We start from the raw sequence: 20,250 nt of genomic DNA on the forward strand, positions 1-20,250 counted from the left end.
ATGAGCAGAGAAAGTGGTTTCTTGAGATGGAATGTACTCCTGGTGAAGATGCTGTGAAGACTGTTGCAATGACAGCAAAGGATTTAGAGGGTTACATAAACTTGTTGATAAAACAGCAGCAGGGTGTGAGAGGATTCACTCCAATTCTGAAGGAAGTTCTACTGTGGGTAAAATGCTGTCTGATAGCGTCACATGCCACAGAGAAATCGTTCATGAAAGGGAGAGTCAATCAATGCGGCAGACTTCATTGCTGTCTTCATAAGAAATTGCCACAGACTCCCCAGCCTTCAGCAACCACCAGCCTGATCAGTCAGCAACCATCAACATTGAGGCAAGACCCTCGACCAGCAAAAAGATTACAAGTTGCTGAAGGCTCAGGTGATGGTTAGCATTTTTTATCAGTGAAGTGTTTTTTATTTATTTTTATTTTTTTATTTTTTACCTTTTTTTTTTTTTTGTGAGGAAGACCAGCCCTGAGCTAACAACCGATGCCAATCCTCCTCTTTTTTTTTTTTTTTTTTTTTGCTGAGGAAGAGTGGCCCTGGGCTAACATCTGTGCCCAGCTTCCTCTACTTTATATGGGATGCCGCCACAGCATGGCTTAACAAGTGGTGTGTCGGTGCACGCCCAGGATCCGAACCTGCGACCCCGGGCCACCGCAGCACCCAACTGCTTGCGCCACCGGGCCAGCCCCTGAAGTGTTTTTTAGACATGATGGTATTGCACACTTAATAGACTACAGTGTAGTGTAAAAATAACTTTTATATGCACTAGGAAACCAAAAAATTTGAGTGACTCACTTATGATTGCAACATTCGCTTTATTGTGGTGGTCTGGAACTGACCCTGTGATATCTCCGAGGTGTGCATGTTCCTACACAATCTCTGCTTGTTATTTTGTCTCTTAAATTCAGTGCTCTTCTCCCAGCCACCCTAACTAGAGATGTTCGGCTGTCTCGAAAGCAGCTGCACGGTGGTCAGATCTAGTGACCCTTACAGTGTGACCTCGTGTCTTGAGGTGACACGAGATAGTGGTTAAAAACATCGCTTCAAAGTCACTCTTCTAGTGGGGGTGTGGTAGAGAGTAGGAAAGAGGTGTTGGTCATCTGCTGTCCTGTCTTTGGAATAATTGTCTTGGGCACCAGTGGCTGTGTATGTCAGCAGATTCCCGTGGATTGTTGGCTAAAGGAGGTGAGAGCAGAGGTCCGGAGTGATGGGCGAAGAAGCCCCGATGAGAATGTGGTTTGGGTGAGGACCAGAAAAGGCAGCTCAACAAATACAGGGGCATTTAACACAATTAACTTCATTTCCCAGTATTTTTAAGTCTCAGGTTTCTATCAATTCTGTACTTAGGAAGTTGCAGAAAATGACTGAACTTCTAAATGTAGTTTTTTTAAATGATAGAAAATTTCAGATTTGCTTTTTTGTGGTTAATTGCTCTCCAGATGCCTCATTATCATTGTTCAGAAACAGCCTGGAGTGTCTCCATTCTGAACAGATTTTCCTTGAAGAAGTCATGTTATTATTCGCAGACTTTTAGAAGATCCTTTAATAAACAGCTAGAATTTATTTATTGAGTGTTTGTATGTGTTGAGAACTGGATTAAGCACTTTCTTCACAACCGTCTTGTGAGGGAGTTGCTGTTTCTGTACCCATTTCACAGATGAAGCAGATGGACACTGGCCTGAGGCGCTCCAGTCAGCGCTGCTGTATCTCGGGAGGACTCTTGTGTGCAGGGACTTGGATAGGAGCTTAAAACACAGTGAGAGATGGTTCTTGTCTTCAAGAGCTTGTAAAAAAGCTAAAAATAATACCGAAATAATTCGAATGGGAACCACTACAAGCTAAATGTCATTACAGTGAATTATGCGTTATGGTAATCGAGAGAAGGGGCAGGTTGCGTTTAGTTAGAGGGCATCAGGAAAGGTTTTGAGAAGGTGGCATCTGAGCTGAGTCTGAGGGCTTGGCCAGTAGAGATGAGGTCTGGGAGACCAGCCAGGTAGAGGGAGCTTAATGAGCACAGGTAGAGGTGGCAGGGCAGATGTTTCAGAGTCTGGGTGGAGCCTGAGGTGGTGTGGAAGGTCGTGGGAACCAAATCCAGGAGGGAGGGTGGGGCCAGTGAGAAAATATTTTATACTCTGCTTTAGCAGTGGGTTGGGAGTTGTTAAAAATTCTTATTTGTTATGTTTGTCAAGCAGATGAGAATACATCTTGATATAGTTCAAGGATTGATTTTTCTGTAAGAAATTGCTTGAATTGGGTATATATATCATAATTATGTTAATGCTTTTTCAATCAGAAAAGCATATTGCAAAGTAATGAGTTATGTATGTTATTTTTTCTTAATGTTGATGAGTTCGAATATCTTTAATATTTGAGAGAGAAAAATACGTCTTTTAAGGTATCATTGGTTTTTTCAATCCTTTTCAAAATAGGCTTCTCATTCAGATGAAATCCTGATTGAAGCCAAATATGTGAGCAGATAAGAAGGTAACTGCTCTGTTTGGGGAGGGTAGTGGACAGAGAGGGTTCCAGAGCTCTGCTCACTCAGCCCCCACACTCGTTTCCCCGGTAACTCTCAACTGGTGCTTCCTGCTGATGGATCCAGAAATGGCCCTATTTTTGTGTTCTTGGGGAGGGGAGAGTGATGCTGACAACTGAACGCTGACTTGCCAGGTTGAGAAGAACTTTCCAGACTTACTTGTCATTGGTTGTGACATCCCTGTGATCAGGCCGCTGTTGAGAGCTGCCCCCATCCGAGATCCTCGGATTTCCTCTGGGTTGCTGTGGGGTGTCACACAGCCCACAGTGTAGAAATAGGTTTGCTCAGGCCCTGCTGGGGTTGCAGGCTTTTGGTTAGTTTGAGGGTAAAAAGCTCCTGTCCCTAAAAAGGGATAGCCTTTCAAGAATAGAGTGTAGAGAGAGTTACAGGAGCTTCTGATGGAGTTGCCTTCGCCTGTAGTGAGCGTCAGGTGGAGACTTCTCTGTGAGCACGTGACATCGCGCCTGCATCTAGCTGCGTCTAGCTACAGGCGCACAGGAGGGTGGGCAGGGGGCCCCGTGCGTCTGTCAGGCTGGATTCAGAGTAAGAATAGAGCCTCTAGCACAAAATACACTTAGCATTAAGAAATGGGAATTTTTTGTTATTTTTAATACCATATTAGGTATTAGTTAAATGAACTTACTATAGCCCTTATTTTAAGTCTTTCTGACTTAAATTTCAGGTAACTAACAGGTCGTGTGTAGTGTTTATAATGTTATGTGCTACAATATTCTTTACTAGCATAAAGACAGGGCCTCTCCGTTTGTAGAGGTAATTTACAGTTGAGACTTTTACTTGACATCATGAAATAAACACTTGTGACGCAAAGTGAGGTCCTATTGTAATTGGTGAGGGCGACTGAGAAGTCCAGTCGACACTGTACACTTGATAGACAGGTGGGGCAGTGTGCTGAGTGCAAGTGTGCTTGCAAACAGGGATCCGCAGCCTTTCTGCAGGTTGGAAGACTGCGTGGGAGAGAGAGTTTTAGTACAGAAAGTTTAGACGCTACAGATGAGCAAAGATTATTATTTCCAACGTAAAGTGTATTCAGAAAATTTGAGAAGTACCAGAATCTTTAATGAAGAAAACAGAAGTCACTCCTCTGTAATCACTGCTCATCAGTTATGACTTTGACTATCTTTCTCTTTGTTTTTTTGAAATATAAATAGGTAGATATATCATGCTATATTTATATTTCATATCCTGTATATTAGCATTGTGTCGTGAACAGCTTCTTAGGTAATTAACATTCTTCAAAAACATTCTTATTTATTTATTTATTTTGCTTGAGGAAGATTCTCTCTGAGCTAACATCTGTGCCAGTCTTCCTCTGTTTTGTATGTGAGCTGCTGCCACAGCGTGGCTGCCGCCGAGTGGTGTAGGTCCGCACCCGGGATCTGAACGTGGGCCACCACAGCGGAGCGTGCTGAACCTAACCACTAGGCCATGGGGCTGGCCCCAGAAACATTCTTTTTAATGAGATCTAATGCTCCATCCTATGTCTGTTTCAGTATCCAACTCTTCTCCTACATTTAGATTTTTGATACTTTTCTAGCTTAGGTCAAGATTTCTTTCTTCCCCAGGGTGTACTCTGTCACCCATGGCAGTGTGTATTTAGTGATGCTTTTTGGGTCGGCTGGTTCTGATTTGAGAATTTGCTGACCGACTGGAGCAGATGCTCTCTGGCTGAAGTGCTCACCTGGGTCGATAGGTCTTGGAGCACTTTTGGTTCAGAATCCTCAGTGGGCTTGCCAGAGGAATAATGTTGGGTACTAGGAAAATGTCTTTCCAGAGAATTGCTGACTGCTGGAACCCTAACCCCCAAATTGACTGACTGCTTCCATTCTGTGTGATAAGGAATCACTTGGTCTGTTTTCTGAAGTAAACTGCCCTTAGAGTGAATCACATTGAATTTTGGCTTTTGTTTAAAGTTTTTCAAGAAGTATTATTTTTGTATCATAACGCTTAAGAGTGTAGGCTCCAGAGCCAAATGGCAGACTTTTCCTATTGCCTGAGCCTCGTACCAGCATCGTGACTGTCTGTCAGAGCTTCGGCTTCCTCCGGTGTGAGGGGGCGTAATTACTGTAACTGTCTACAGAGTCGTTGTGGGGGTTCACTTAGATAATCCTTACAGAGGAGAAGGCGCAGTGCTGGTACGCAGGAAGTGCTAAGTAAAGATTGTTGTTATTTTATCGTATTCTGTGAATCCCGTGGCCACGAGCATGGGCTCTGGAGTCAGAGACATCTGCAGCTTACCAGCTGTGTGGCTTTGGGCCGGTTACTTAGTGCTGACTCTTGGCACTTTAATCAGTAGAATGGGATGATAACGTTGCTGGGAGGCGTAGTTGGGACAGTGGATATCCTAGCGTCATAACTGGCACTTGCTGAGTGTGTTGTTACTGTTATTACTATTGATAGTGGGACAGACCAGGGATTTGAAATGACATAGTATCAGTTTAGTTTAGGTTTAATTCAGAGAAAATGCTACCGTTTTATTTTATTTTATTTTATTCCAATCAAGTAGTTGTATGAGATAAGCATTTTTGTTATTTGAATTGATTCAATTAAGGGAAGAGAGGAGTTTTGTTCTCTGATTTAGTAAATGAGTAATCAGATCTGATATGACTCTCAGCAGATTAGTGCATAGGAGTTTTTCCTTCTTATTACACGACCCTAATAAACACTATGCATTTTGAAAATATAGAGGAGAGAGACTCCCCCCCACCAGCTGAACTTGGCTTATTGGAGTCCAAGGCAGAAGTAGAGGCTTTTGCTGGGTGGAGGGAAGGGTTGTTGAGGCAAGAGAAGGGCCTGAGCACAGACACTTAGGTGGGGTGAGGGTGGCGTCCGCGCGGGCACTGCAAGGTCCTCAGTTCATTTACTCATCGAACAGTGTTTATGGGGAACCTGCTGTGTGCTGGTTGTTGTTCTGGGCACTGTGGGATCAGCTTGAGCAAAACAGGAAAAATTCCTGCCGTCATGGGGATTATACTCTTGTGGGGCCAATAGACAAAAATAAACGAATGAGTAAAATACATAGTACAGGGAGGAAGGCTGCCAGGAAAAGGAGAAAGGGAGGGCTGGGGTTTGGGAGCGTGGGGAGCCTCAGTTTCCCCTAGGTGGTAGGTGACATTTGAGCGAAGGCTTGAGGGGGGTGAGGGAGGAAGCCATGCAGGTGTCGGGGAGAGAGCAGTCCACACAGCATCTGGGCAGAAGCCTCAGCCGGCACAGAGGCCCTGAGGCGGGGGCAGGCCTGTGTGTTCTGGAAAGAGCAAGGGGACAGTGTGAGTGGAGTGGAATTCCCAGGTGGAGATGGGAAGGAGGTGAGGTTGGGAGGAGGCAGAGAGGGCCTTGTAAGTGCCTCCACCCTAGGAGGGGCGTGGCTGCCACAGTCTAAATCCGAGGTTGGAGGGCCAGATGGTAAATATTGTCGACTTGCTGAACAGGGCTGTCTTCAAATAAAACTATATTTATGGACTCTGAAATTTGAATTTCATGCAATTTTCATGTGTCACAAAATATTCTTCTGTTGATTTTTTCCTCTAAACTTTGAGAAATGTAAAAGCCCTTCTTAGCTCACAGGTCGTCCTGGAAGCGTCAGTGGCCCAGATTTGGCCCATGGGCAAAGTTGCCAACCCCTGCTCTAAGTGAGTGGCAGCCAGGAATTGTGCAGTGCTCGGCCTGTGTAGTGGCCCTGGGTCTTGTGAGCTGTTGGAAGGGCTTCAATGTATGCCCTGAGGGAGTTGAGAAGCCATTGGAGGGGTTTGAGCATAGGAGTGACGTGATATGGTGTGTTTTAACATGATTATCATGGCTGCTGAGTTGGAAGTAGATTGTAGGGGACAGGACAGAGGTAAGGAACCAGCTGGGGGATTCTTTCAAGTAATCCAGCAAGACGTAGTCATGGAATTTGGGAAATGGTTAGATTTTGGATGTATTTTGGAGATAAAGCCAACAGGATTTTCTAAAGGGGTAGATGTGCAGTGCGAGAGAAAGAGAAGAGTGGGTATGATCTTAAGCAACCAGAAGGATACTCTGTCTTTGACTGGATGTTGTACCTGTGGCTTCATCGCCAGTTAGAAATCCTAGAGGGTTTCCTGCCACATTCCAGCTGTGGTAGCCGATATCATGAAGTGTCGTTTTATGCGCATCACTTCTTCAGAGGACCTGCTGCTGGCTTTTGTTGCTCAGGGTGAAGCACATAAGTTACTATCACACATTAGAAAAATCTCTTGATATTTTTGATTATTGGTGATTGTATTTCAGCGTACTTGGCTTCCTTTGTAATCCTCTGTATTTTATTTTATGCATTTAAGAATGTTACTGTGGGAAGGGGTCCCTGGTGCTCTGCTAGCTCCTCATGCCCTTATGTAAGGCCAGCCCTCCCCTGCAGACGCCCGAGGACGCCTCCCCTCTGAACGTCACTCCTGTAGTCCTCCCTGCGCTGTGGGTCTTGCCAGTCCGCCTGGGACAGCCGTTGTTTCTCCCGTCTTACGAAGCCCGCTCTCAGCTCCAGTTCCTGGTCCACCCGCTGCTCCCTGTCTCTGCTCTCCCTGCACAGCAGAACTCCTGAAAGCTTTTCCTATGCTCCTTTCCTCACGTTGTCTCTTCATCATATTCCAGACATAACGTCATCCTCATGACTTTCCCCACTCTGCTCCTGTGCAGTCAGCCGCTACCTCCTCACGGCTCTACCCTCGCCAGTGCTCAGGCCTCAGCCTGCTGGACCTGTAGGCACGTGTGACTCCTCGGTCGACTGCCCTCCTCCCGAAGCCCACCCTTCTGGCTCAGAGACCGTCACTGCCTGTTTGCCTCTGCCTTGCTGCAGGCTGGTTCCCAGTGCCCTGTGCTGCTTCTTCCACACCTCCTCCTCCTCCTGTGGAATGCGTCCAGACTGTCCCTGACTCCCTCTCCTCTGTGTGTCTATCTGCTCCCTTGTGATACCATCCAGTCTCATTACCATCCAGTCTCATTAACTGTGAATACTGTTTGTCCTCGGGTAACTCCAGACTTGCTATCTCCAGCCCAGACTGCAGGCCCATAGATCCGGCAGTCTTCTTCCACCTGCTCTGGGATGTTGGCTCGGCCCTCCGACTCCACATGCCCAGCGCTGAACTCTTGATCTTCCCCCAGAAACCCGTTCCACCTGTAGTTAATGGCACCTCCACCCTTTCAGTTAGTTTTTAAGCCAGAACCTTTGGAAATTGTCTTCTTGACTCCTTTTTTCTCTCATAGTGCACGTCAACCCTGTCAGCAAGCTCTGTTGGTTTCATTCTCAAGCATATCTAGAAGCTAACCATTTGTCATGACCCAATCTGCTGGTGTCCTGGTTCAAACCACCATCATTTCTTGCTAGTGTTATTAAAATAGCACCCTAACTTGCCTCCTCACTTATTCCTTTAGCCTCTTAGTGCAGTAGCCAGAGTGACTCTGTTATCTCAGGCAGATCAGGCCCTGTGATAGAACCCTCCAGAGCCTTCAGAGCTCACCTAGAGTCCAGGCCGCTCCTGTGATGGGCTGCACAGCCGTGCATGATCTGGTCCGTTAATTCTGGAACTCACGTCCTGCTCCTGTCTGCCTCCCTCGTTTCCCTCCCTGCTGTTCCACAAACACACCAAGCACACTTCTGCCACAGGGCCTCCATCCCTGCTGCTCCTCCTGCCTGGAAGATCCTTCCAGGTGTCTACCTACTCCCTTTGTCGGCACCTTCCAGTCCCTGCTCAGATGTCGTCTTCCAACGAGGCTTCCTGACCAGCCTGTTTAAAATGCATCTCTACCCTGTCCCTTTCAGTCCATTTCACCCTTCCTTGCTTTAGGGTTTCCTCTGTAGCACTTACCTTCAAATGTGCTCTTTACTCGTTGATTTATCTTTATGAGCTGAGTCTCCCCCTTTTGATGTGTTAGGGTCAGTGCTGACCAGTGTGCCTGGAACAGTTCCTGGCACATGGTAAGCTCTCAATAAATATTGTGAAATGAATGAACAAGAATACGGGGTGCTTTGTGAGCTCAGAGGCGGCGCCCTTGCTCCTTGTGCGCAAGGCAGGGAAGGAGGTGTTGTAGATCTGGAGAGACAATGAGCGGCGGCTCCAGGCCCAGGTAACACGTGGTGATGTGCAGTGGCTGAAGGAACCTGGAGTTGTAGGGGCCGGGGCATGACCAGGGAGGAGGTGGGGAGGCAGAAGGGCCTTTGTATGCTGTCCTAAGGAGTTTGGGCTTAATTAAGGCCAAATCTAGAATCTTAGTGAAAAAAGTATTTTGAAATATAGGCTCAGTAACTATTTGTTAAGCTGTTAAAATAAACATTGAGTTCAGAATCTTATTTTAAGAGATCACGTTGACCTGTGCTTTACAAACAGTGAAACAAAGTGGTAGTATACGCAATTTTTGCATTATTCTGAAAACAGTGTTAAATAAATAGGACATTTTAAAATGCTTTCTCTGTGCTGGGTTTTCTGCTGGGAGTTTCTCCACAGACTCTTGTGTTGTGATCATCTGCCTCATGAGTCTGTTTCTGTTCTGTAAGTAATGGGTTTCTTTTAGAATATTAAAATTTTATTATTTGTGATATCTTGTTTAAAGGCTTCCTTAGAAGAATATTTACTTACTCTTCTATGTGGAAATTGATTGAGAATACTATTAGGCTAAATGTTCATATTTCTGAGGTGAGGAGTCATTAAAAGAAGCACTGTTGCTTTACTTTGAAAGAAGATGAAAGAATACATTTATTGGTAATTTCACTCATTTCTCTTGTTTTGTTTCTGTTTTTTTCCCCATCTGAAAGTGAAACAAGCATAGGTAATAGAAAACCAAAGCAAATGATGCCTATAAACGAAATTTAAACTGTCAGGATCTCTCTGAACAGTCACTGGGTTGAAAATAATAAGTTCAGGTAACATTTGAGTGCTCATAAAGACTGGTTAGGAAACCAGTCTCATTTCCACGCAGGTGAGCCCGTCACAGGAGGGGAGGAGGGCTGAGATGGTGATGGATGGGGCCAAGTGCCTTCTTTCTCCCTGTCGCCCCCTCCGCTCCTCTCTGGGCGTCTCTAGTGTACATCATCTCCTCCAGAATCCAGCTGAATATGCTTTAGGAATGAAAGGCAGGCTCTCCACCTTGTCACTTCTCAGAGAAAATGGGATTGTGTGTTGGTAGTAACAACACCTGTCATACTGAGGGTGGTCTGTGGGGTCACGGCTGGGGGCCTTGGGCTGGTCTTGGTTGTGGTTCATTCTGTAATCTGTTCCTTGTGTTTTCAAGCATAGGAATAGCACGCTGATGGTGTAGGGGACCAAGAGGCTGCCAGGTGGGGCTAGGTCTCCTTTTCTTTGTGTAACAGAACTTTTCCTCTGAAATTTGTTTGGGGTGAGGGGACAGGTGTATTTTTGTAGTTGAGAGTTGAGACGAGAAAGTTTTTGTTGGTGAGTTACTATAACCCTTAGTGTTTGATCTCCTGTTTGTGATGTGCACCCTGGCTGGTGACTGTAAGAATGTGTTCAGTCCCTTTCCCCCAAAGGGACTGTAAAGATAGTAGTGCTTCCTCGAATTCCCACTGCCTTGGGAGTCGAGGTTTTCACAGCCACAGTTTGTTGTTGCTGTATTAGGAGATGCTAAGGCATTTGACCTTGATCGGCCCTCAGGGCCGGATTCCCTTTCCCCGTTTAGAGTTTATGTATACTATGACATGCTGCACCAGTGCTGCGTTGATGGGGTTGTGTTCTGTTGCGGGGTCTAGGGGGCACATTATAGGAGGCTTGTTATCACATTTCGTGGTATATACAGAGGAGGGTTACCAGAATATTGGGAGGTCTTGAAAAACTGTCCTGTGGGGTAGCTGAAGGACACAGCGTCATGTGACTTGAGAAGAGAAGGTTTATTAGGGAGCATGGAAGGCCAGTTTGCTGGAAGAGGATGAGCAGTGGTGCCAAGTGGCAAAACCAGGGCCTGTGGGTGGGATTTCAGCTCAGCACAGTGGAGAGCCGTCCGTCCAACCAGCTAGGGTCAGAGTTCTCTGTCACCGGAAGGGAGGCAGTGTGCCCAGTGGTTAGAGTGTGGTGGTGGTGTGCGCACTGCAGGGTTTGAGTCCCTCTACTCTGCTTGTCTGGCTGTGTGACTTCGGCAGGTTGCTTGATCTTACTGGGCCTCATTATCCTCATCAGCCAGTGGGGTAGTGGTGTCTGCTTCATGCCATTGTTGGGAAAATGCACAGGTTGATACGTGGAAATGCTTATAACAGTACTGGGCAGATAGTAAGCACCGTTACTGCATTCCGTTAAATGACTGTCATCGATGTTCTGGATGGTGCTCTGCGTTCAGGGCCAACTCACCAGATTCTTTGACACCCAGGTGGCCTCCAGCTGATTGACTTTTCTGTTTTGTAAGTTCCCAGGGATTTTGCGTGGTTTCTTTTGCTTTCTTTTTGCAGCAACTGCTGCCCGTTGGGATTGTTGTACACCTGGGGTTGGCTGCAGAGCAGCGCACCCCTTCCCCGGCGCCCCCTGTCTTTGCTGGTGCACAGGCCCCATTGGGGCAGGGCCTTGGTGCTGTGGACATTTGGGCCAGGTACTCCTCTCCTGCGGGGCTGGCCTGTGCACTGCAGGAGCTTTAGCAGTGTGCCTGCGTCTACCCCCGGGATGCCAGGAACACCACCCTCCCCGTCCCTGATAGTCAGAAACCTCTCCAGACATTGCTCAATGCCCTCTGGAGGGTAAAATCGCCTCAGTTGAGAACCGATGCTCTAGGGAGAAGCATGAGGAGATAACCAAGGTTCAGGAACTTACTAGAAATGATTAGTTATTCTTGTTTGTGATTCTTGAATTACTTTCGGGGATCCTTTTTCCTTTCCTCTCCCCCCTTTATTCCAGAGTCAAGTAAATCAAACGTCCTTCACTGTTGGGCTCCTCCATTCACCCACAAACATTTGTCTAGGACCCACGGCTTGCTGTGCACTGGGCCCAGAGATGGGGTTCAAGGAGGGGAGGCAGACGGCGGGGTGTGGGCGGGCCTGCCCTGCTAGGTCCTGTGTGGTGTGGGTGGGCGCCGGGTCCCTGCCAATCTCTAAATGTGAGAGTGCCCGCTCTAGATGCCCGCCCTGGGTCAGGCGCTGCCCGTACGTTACCTTTCTTAATTTCCTCAAAGACCCTGAGGTCTACCTGGCCCTGTTATTTTGCAGATAAGGAAACTGGAGTCCAGAGAGGTGAGGTGATTTGCAGCTTGCTCAAGGTCTCAGCACGAGTGCGTTGTAGGGGCGTGCGAGCCACATTTGGGCCGTCACCCCCGGCTCCAGCAGAGTGGGGCAGGGGTCAGGGGTCAGATGGGGAAGGGCTTGGAATGCCGTGTCGGGAAAACAGGATTTTAGGTCAGTGTTTGTCTTTTTAAAAGCTGGTCTTCTACTGTTTTTCTTGCTCTAACCTCATATTCCTGTCAGGCAGGATGGTTTCACAGAGCCTAGCTTTCTGCAGTGCGTACTACACAGTTCCTTTTAAAAAGACCTGCGTTCCTCCTCCATCCCACTCTGGCAGGGCCCCTCTTCTGCCTGAGAATCTCTGCCAGGGAAGGTGTCGCAGCAGGGTCAGCATGAGGGGTGGTGTGGGATGGGCGTCAGGCTTGGGCCATCCAGGGGCAGCGGAGGCTTTATCAATGGGACATGGCAGCCAGCCAGCTCTCTGCTCTGACCAGGCTTCTCATGCGACCGGTCACCTCAGGCCATGTCCGTGCAGGGGCCTTTCTAACCTGGAGGCTGGAGTTCTTCTGCAGATAGAGCTTAATCTAGAGGGAGAGCCAGAATTGCAGCATGAGAGAAGTGAGAATAATTTGGGAGCACTGATTTAGAAGCAGTAGCTAAGCAGAGTAAAGGGTGCCGTTGTGGCCGGCAGCCTGCCTAGTTAGGAATGTGCAGGAAACGTTAGCAGCTCTGTGCTGTTACCCGACCCCAGACCTGCTGATTCTGTCACATCTGTGTGGACCTCGCACGTGGGGATGGATCCACGGTAGCTGTGGTGTGCAGAAGCCCAGGCAGGAGCCAGACGTGAGCTCTAGACCTGTTACCTGGCCTGGCGCAGGAGAACGTGGCCTTTCTCCTGGGGTGTCCGCTGTCGTGTGTCCGTGTGAAGGGAGGTGCTCACTGGTGGGGAGGCACGAGAGCAGAGGGCAGGACGACAGGCGTGTTCAGAGGGCAGAAGGAGCCGGGTGGGCAGTTATTGTGTGGGCGAGTGAGTTGAGTCCAGGGGTTGTTCCTCCCTCAATCCTAAGGAGTCTGCTGAGTTTACTGGGTCCCCTTCGAGTTTCGGAACCCCAAGGAAAAGGCTTGGGACCGGGGCGGGAGCTGAGCGTGCTTTGGGGGAAGGCCTGGGCCGTATTGTGTTCCGTTCTCCACAGCAGCTGCTGGGAGGTAAATGTCAAAAATGTGAGTGAGTTTACACGGTTTGGCTGTCCCCTCTCTCCCTCGCACGGGTAGAGTACGTTAAGAAAATAGAGAGTTAGAGAGCGTATACTGTCACCTGGGGGTGAGGCCTCTTGGACTTGTGGTCATTTAGTCTCGGTTCAGCTGTAGCCTCTTCAGCGAGGCCTCCTCCATCACCTTCTGTTGTATTGCCCTGTTTTTAAAAATCCAACTTTGAGATACAATTTATATACAATAAAATAAACCCATTTTAAGTGTACAGTTTGAAGAGATTTGACAAATTTGTATATCCATGTAATCACCACCACACCTGAGATACAGAACATAACCGTCACCTGCAGAAGGGCCCTTTTATTCCCAGTGATTATTAAGGCAACATAGCTAACGCTCAAGGTTAGTTTGGCCTTAGCTTTTTATTACAACAAGTCAGTTTGTGCAGTTTGTGCTGGCCTCCTGGTCGCTGTGAAGCTTCTGCATTGTCCAGGGAGCTGCGTTGCTTCGTGTTTTCACTTGGTTACGACTAAGGACAAGCACTGAGAGGAAGAGTTTGTGCCGCAGGAGAGACAGGACAGGGGGCACTTTTCTGATAGCGTTAATTTTGCTTCGATTGTTATCTTTTCGTGTAGGTTGAAGGGTGTTACACGCGATTGGGCAGGTGGGAGTCTTCTCGTGGGCTGGTTACCACAACAGTGTGGGGGGCCGATTTCATCCCGGGAACCCCCTCTGCTTTGTGTCTTCTAGAATGTCGTTCTCTCCGGAGGCTCGACGATGTTCAGGGATTTTGGACGGCGACTCCAGAGAGATCTGAAAAGGGTGGTGGACGCCAGACTGAAGCTCAGTGAGGAGCTCAGCGGGGGCAGGATCAAGGTAGGAGGCTGGGCCGGCCCGGGCGTGGTGGCCTTTCTGTGCCCAAGCTGGCCTGGCGGTCTCTCCTAACTCGAGGCCGAAGGAGCGCAGCTTGGCTGGCAGCGTGAGGTGAGACAAGTCTGAACCACTCTCTCAGCCACGCTGTGAGGTGACGGTCAGGAGTTTATTGCCCGAACTCAGACCTAGTGATGCAGCAGCAGCGGTTGATGCTCTTACCGACGCGCAAATGTTTGCTGGCAGTTTCTTCTGTATTGTGAGAGATCAGGCACGTAGTGTAGTGACTAGTGTCCCAAGGAGACGGATCCGTTTACGGTGAGGATCTTGAATGTCCTTTGGAGATGTTCTCATTAAAGTAAAATAAGTAATGTTAGCGGGGAGTTACAGTGTGTTCCTCCAGGGTAATAATTCTCAACTAGCTGGTGGTCTTTCCTCGGCTCATAAGGGCGATGGGGCTGGGGTAGGGTGAGTGGAGCAGTGTGGTTCTCGCCTGGGGAATCCCACTGCTGGCAAAATGTAATTTCGTATAGTATTTTGGGGACACTTAGTGTTATTTGGCATTGTCTCTACAGTGCTAAAACATCTAATTTGTAGTAAGAAAAAAATCAGTTGGGTTAGTTGCTTAGGCTTTTTACTCTTTCGGGTGCCTTTAGTGTTGTGAACGAGAACCCCCCGTGGCTGCGTGTCTTGTTCTCTGCAGGGCCCAGGGCGGGGACTGGGGGATGGGCAGCAGGAGCGGCTGGGAACCTCCTTTCAGAGGCAGCGTGGCTCATGCTCACAGGGGGTGTGAGTGTGAGGGAGGGAGGGGCTTACTGTAACACCAGGATGGGGCGAGGCCCCTGTGTTCCGGGCGCTCGAGTGGGCTGTCCTCTGTCCGCTGAAAGGGGATGGCAGTGAGCACGCACCTGCACTGTGAGTCACACTTGTTCCTATCTTTCCAGCCCAAGCCCGTGGAGGTTCAGGTGATAACACATCACATGCAGCGCTACGCCGTGTGGTTTGGAGGCTCAATGCTTGCCTCAACCGTAAGTCCTTTTCTAGACGGTTCTAGACTTCCATTTCTGTATTCTCTGTTGTTTGAATAAATGTTGTCTTATGAAGGTTAAATAGTGTGTGTTCTAGTTGTGTATGGCTCTAAATGGTTGCACGTTTCATTCTGTGAGATACAAAGAATATTTTAGTGATCATTTAAATTGCACAGCTAATTAGTATGTATCCTGGCTAATTAGGGGATACAGATAATATGGATAAGTGAAATCCCCAAATAACCTAAAACATGTTCATTAATCAGTGACTTCTCCAAGTAATTATTACTTTTCCCCCTCAAATTTGTGGATAGCTAACGAATTGCTAATTTAGGGCCAGCACATAGTGGGTCCTAAACAAAGGCTGAAAAAATTTTTAAAAAATGAAATAAACTCCTGTTTAGTAGTTCAGTCCCTTGAAGAGGTCAAAATCTTACAACAAAATCTGGGGAAGGAAGGAGTGGACGTTTTGCATGAGGAGAGTCTTATTTGCTTGGTAGTTGATTTGATTTTCTCTCCTTTCTGGAATGTTTCTCTGTTCCTTCTGGTTGTTGCGTCCTTAGCCGGAGTTCTTCCAGGTGTGTCACACCAAGAAGGACTATGAGGAGTATGGCCCCAGCATCTGCCGCCACAACCCTGTCTTTGGAGTCATGTCCTAGTGCTGGCCGTGGCGTCCTCATTCCGGCAGTGTCATGTTGGTGAGCAAGTGTCCTTCAGAACCCGGAGAAGACCGCAGCTCCTGTAGATAGTGGCGTTTGGTGTTGGTGTCGAGAAGCGTGCTTGTGTCGCCGAGTGCATGAGGCACCACCGAGTCAGTTCAATAAAAGCCATTTATGTGCCCACTGTCCGATGCCCGTCCCTTCTTCCCCCTTCTGTGCCCCTGCTCCCTCTCTGCCTCTCCATCTGGGCTTCTAGCTGACAAATATAATTCTGAAGGAATTCAACTGCGACTTTAAAAACTGTTAGGGAAAAAACCCTAGAACATGGCGCAAAATAGATCCCCCAGGAAAGAATATGGGGCTGTAAACCCTTTACCTCCCAGCCTATTTTTGTAAATAAAATGTTATAAACTTGAAATACAAATTGATGTTTATATTTCCTATCATTTTGTATTTTATGGTATTTGGTACAACTGGCTGATCCTAAGCACGAATAGATATTGGTGTCTGGAGTGCTGTAATAACACGTTTTTAGTTGTGAGGCATGTTCTGATATGTTTGTAGGCAAAACAGAGCAAACTTTTTTGCCACGTTTGCTAGAAAATGATTACACTTTACTGGAGTGACATGAAGTTTAAATACTAAACAGTATTGTATGAGAATTATTACAGATAATGTATCTTTTTGTTTTCCTGTTTGAACTTTCTGGAACTGTTTTATAGAAGATGTTGGTTTGCTGTTGGTGAGTGTTGGATGAAATACCACCTTGCACATTGTAATAAAAGCGGTTAGACTGTTTGTATGGACTTCCTGGTGTGGTGTACTGGTCTTTGATTTTCTGCCTTGTGCCCAAACTTCTTTTAAAGAATCTTGAAGTTTATTTCACAGTGGATGATTGGATGATTAATACCAAGTTTGTGGAAGGAAATTTCCTAAAGCGATGTGGACTGCCTATCCTGCAGTGACCACTCCATCATTGGAAGTGGTGTGGATGACCACGTGAGAGAGGTGGGGGGGCAGGGGGTGGGCTGGAAATCCTAATAATTTCCAACGTCTTTCCTAGGAATTCAGAATGCATTACTTTAAGCTTTCAGTAGATTACTGGCTTAAAAGATAATTTGCTAAATTAAGAGATTTAGTTTTAGTCCATTTTTCATATAGTACTTATTTACTTTTTAAACTGTTATATTTATGGTATTTCTTCTAAGTCATAAGTATGTTTTTTTGTTTTTTTTGTGTGTGTGTGTGAGGAAGACTAGTCCTGAGCTAACATCGGATGCCAATCCTCCTCTTGTTTGCTGAGGAAGATTGGCCTTGGGCTAACATCCGTGCCCGTCTTCCTCTACGTTATGTGGGACGCTGCCACAGCATGGCTTGACAAGCGGTGTGTTGGTGCGTGCCTGGGATCCGAACCTGTGATCTCTGGGCTGCCGAAGCAGAGCGTGTGCACTTAACCACTGCGCCACTGCACCGGCCCCCATAAGTATATTTTATTCTCTGAAATTTTGCCTTTGTAAAGAAACATTTGGTTTTATTATTTAAGTTGAGAAACAAGTGTAGGAATAATAACGTAAATTCTCCTCTCAGCATGGTAAAATCTGGGTTCCCATGCTGTAGGTGGTCCCTGGCATTTTCTCCTGATTGTCGGTGACCCGGACCCTCTGTCTCCCCACTGGAGAGTCTCAGGCCACTTGGTTCTTCCTTTGTCCAAACAAACTTCCTCTGCTTTCCCTCTGGGTGTTGCTCTTCTCAGGGTCACTGGACTCTTGGTTTCTCATGATCTTCCAGCCACTGGATGGCAGCAGGTTCTGGCTCCGGTCTGTCTGCCTTCAGGCACAGCCATGCGTCCTGTGCGTGGTACGAGAGTAATCTCTTCCAATACCGCTGTCATCTTCTTCCTGTTCTCTTCAGGAACCACGGTGCCAACCTGCTGCCAGTCTCGGCCTGTGCCTTCTTCCCAGCTGGGCCCTTTGCCTCACCAACCCGAATGTGCTTTATAGTGCGCTGTTTCTCCCTCTGTGCTCTGCGATTCCACTTTGTTCACTTGGTCAGGTGCTTTGTCAGCAGGTGCATTTCCCCCAGACCCCTAGAAGAATGCCTTCCCGTTTGTCAGCCCTGGTAACGGGCTTCACAGGCATCATGCTCACTTCCCGCTTTGGGCAGCTCCTCAAATGACCCTGTGTCAGGAGTCCAGTCTTACCAACTCTGGCCAAGCTGGAGCTAATACAACCCTTTCTTGGACCAGATTGCTTCTAAAACTTCCATTGTCCTTGTTTGGGGCAAGATTATCTTTGAGATTGTACTTACTTTTGTCAACCTACAAGATCTTGATAAGAGCGTTTTGTTTTAAACATAAAAATGTCTGGGACAGAATGACCTGGTAGAATGTGACCGGTATGGTGCAGGGCCTCTCGCCTCTGGTGGGGCCCGTCCCAGATCAAGTGAGTCAGAATGGGGGCAGTGGGTTGGGGACTGGGAGGGCACCTGGTGATCACTTCCTGTTTTTAAACTCCTTGGGTGATGTGAGTCTGTAGCCCGGGGCTGAAAACCCTGGTGAGCAGAAAGGAGGGACTTTGAATGGAGAGATCTGAATCTGAATTCTGCCTGTTCCTCAAGCAAATGATTTCTTAACCTCTGTTTCCTGATCTGAGAATTGCATTGGCCCTATTGCTGTTAGTAGATTGGAGTTATTATAAGTTTCTGTTTTTTCGGTAAAGCTGCCAGATAAGTGTATGTGGAAATGAGCTGTGATTCTGCAGCGTGCATTGGTCACTCCATAAGGAGGAAAAATGCTTAGAGTTATGTTAGTAATTTTAAGAAAATCTGCACATACCTTTTCATCAGATTGATTTAGCACTAGATCATAATATAGTAATGAATTAAGTAGTATTAGAGTTGACAGGTAAATTCAGCCTTCTATGATAAAAATGCCTTACAACTCTCAGTGAACGGTTTTCTATAAAAAACATTTCCACAAATGCACACTTTAACAAACATTCTAAAATTGTAAGTCAATAGCTTTTAGAACTGGTAAACTTTTTAATAGTACAGGAAGTTTGCTTCACCCTATTTAACAGACATAGGCATAAACTCACCTGTAGCCTAAGAATATTATAGGGAGGCTTTCAGTTAAAAAAAAATCTGGTAACTGGTCTGTGAATATTTGCCCGTGTTATCTTTCTAGCAAGATGTGATGGCGAGCTCCGGGTTGCTCTTGACAATGCACCTGTGGGAACAGCTTCTCATTTTTACCTAGGGACTTTTCTCAGCTGCTACTGAGGGCCTCAGCTTCTGTTTTTATTAATTTTCTAGCCAAGACGGGATTAAAGAACATGAGGCTTATGATTTGGTTTCTACATTTGTGGAGGGTAGGGGAAAACAACACAAGTGAGAGAAATTGAAGATGCTGAAGGGGAAGGGTAGATAACTCTTGATCAAGGTCCTTGAGGAGGTGAGAGATGACGTGGTCTAGAGTAGAGGGGGGAAGGGGAGACCCCGAGAGTACCAGGTGCTTGTGGTGGAACAAATCCACACGGTTGTGGAGTTCCCTCCAGTTGAGCTCTGTGTAGCCCAAACGGAAGAGGGAAGGAGGCAGAAGTTGGCCTTCTTGGGGTTGGGGTTTTGTCAGGTAAGTGTGGTGACAGGTCAGGGGTCCTTGGGGTACTCTGTAGATAGGGGGTCTCTGTTCTTGAAGTCTCTATGCAGTCGGGTTAGGGTGGGGAATATAGGGAAAGGAGAGATTGGGAAGAAGGGAGGGATCGGAGAACTGGAGGGCCTGAGCTTCAAGATGGGCAGATGGCGGTCTTAGAGAAGGAAATTAGTGTTTACAATTTCAGAGGTGGAGCGCGTCTCAGTGATGGAAGGATGATTGAAGTATAGAGATTGAATTTGTTTGAAATTAAAGAATTTAGGGAATTTTTGACAAGGGTGTTGGACAGATTGTCCAGTGGTGCTGGCATCATCCAAGTGGGTATGGGGCCTTGGATATGAGAGCAAGACCGTGATGCAGACGCCAAAGTCCTGAGTCAGTGTGGGCAGTGGCCGTAGCTGAGCGCTGACTGTGTGTGGGGAACTGTGCTAAGTGCTGACTCTGTATGCCCTTATTTACTCTTACAACAGCCCTGTGAAATTGGCATTACTCTTATCCCCATTTTCCAGATACGAAACTGTGGGTGAAAGAAATTCAATAACATCCTCAAGATCACACAGCTAGGAAGCAGAGAAGTCATTATTTGGTCTATTCTAGAGTGTTCATTTGGAACCATTCCTGTAGAAGTAGGTAAAGAACAGCATCCGGTGGGAGCTGGGTGGTCAAACCCAATGACACGAGTCTGGAGTGATTTCATAAGAGAGAGGAGCAGAAAGAATGTGGAAATGGCAGGGAGGGGCTGGAAGAAATTCCCCCTCTAATCCCGATTCTTTGGTGTGTTCTAGGAAGCTACTGTTCATGATGCTTTGCCAGTATATGTTTTGTCATATGCACTGACTTTATGTTACAAGGCAAATGAGATAAAAGACAGTTGTTAATCTGAGCACTTAGGGCCATAATGGGCCCATAGTAAGTGTATAATAAATTTTAGTCATTATTATTCTGTTATAAAGCAATCGTGGTGTCCTGAGAGCCCCACTCATCAAAATTGCATTAAAAAGTAGTTTCAGTGGGGGAAAAGAGAAGTTTAGGTTCATGAACTATATGGCCTTTAGGAATTTCAGTAAGAAAAGATTTTTAAAAAGATATTAGTATATAGTTGTAGAATCTAAA

General features: G+C 46.9%; 1 protein-coding gene across 6 annotated transcripts in view; it reads left to right on the top strand.

Moving 5' to 3' along the window:
• The window catches only part of ACTR3B (actin related protein 3B), a 146,201-nt gene that overhangs the window by 59,114 nt on the left and 66,837 nt on the right, over positions 1-20,250 (top strand). For 5 of the 6 annotated variants that reach the window (XM_087433501.1, XM_087433518.1, XM_087433490.1 and 2 more), the window contains 2 exons: positions 13,682-13,807; positions 14,746-14,829. In XM_087433501.1, the coding sequence (XP_087289627.1) occupies positions 13,682-13,807; positions 14,746-14,829 (210 nt within the window). Of the gene's footprint in view, positions 1-13,681; positions 13,808-14,745; positions 14,830-15,392; positions 16,295-20,250 lie in introns of those variants that run through there. The other variant, XM_087433507.1, reaches the window with a different exon arrangement.

Source organism: Ceratotherium simum, chromosome 1, assembly GCF_057802395.1.
Source record: "Ceratotherium simum simum isolate JZ-2026a chromosome 1, ASM5780239v1, whole genome shotgun sequence".
In the NCBI taxonomy this organism is placed as follows: domain Eukaryota; kingdom Metazoa; phylum Chordata; class Mammalia; order Perissodactyla; family Rhinocerotidae; genus Ceratotherium; species Ceratotherium simum.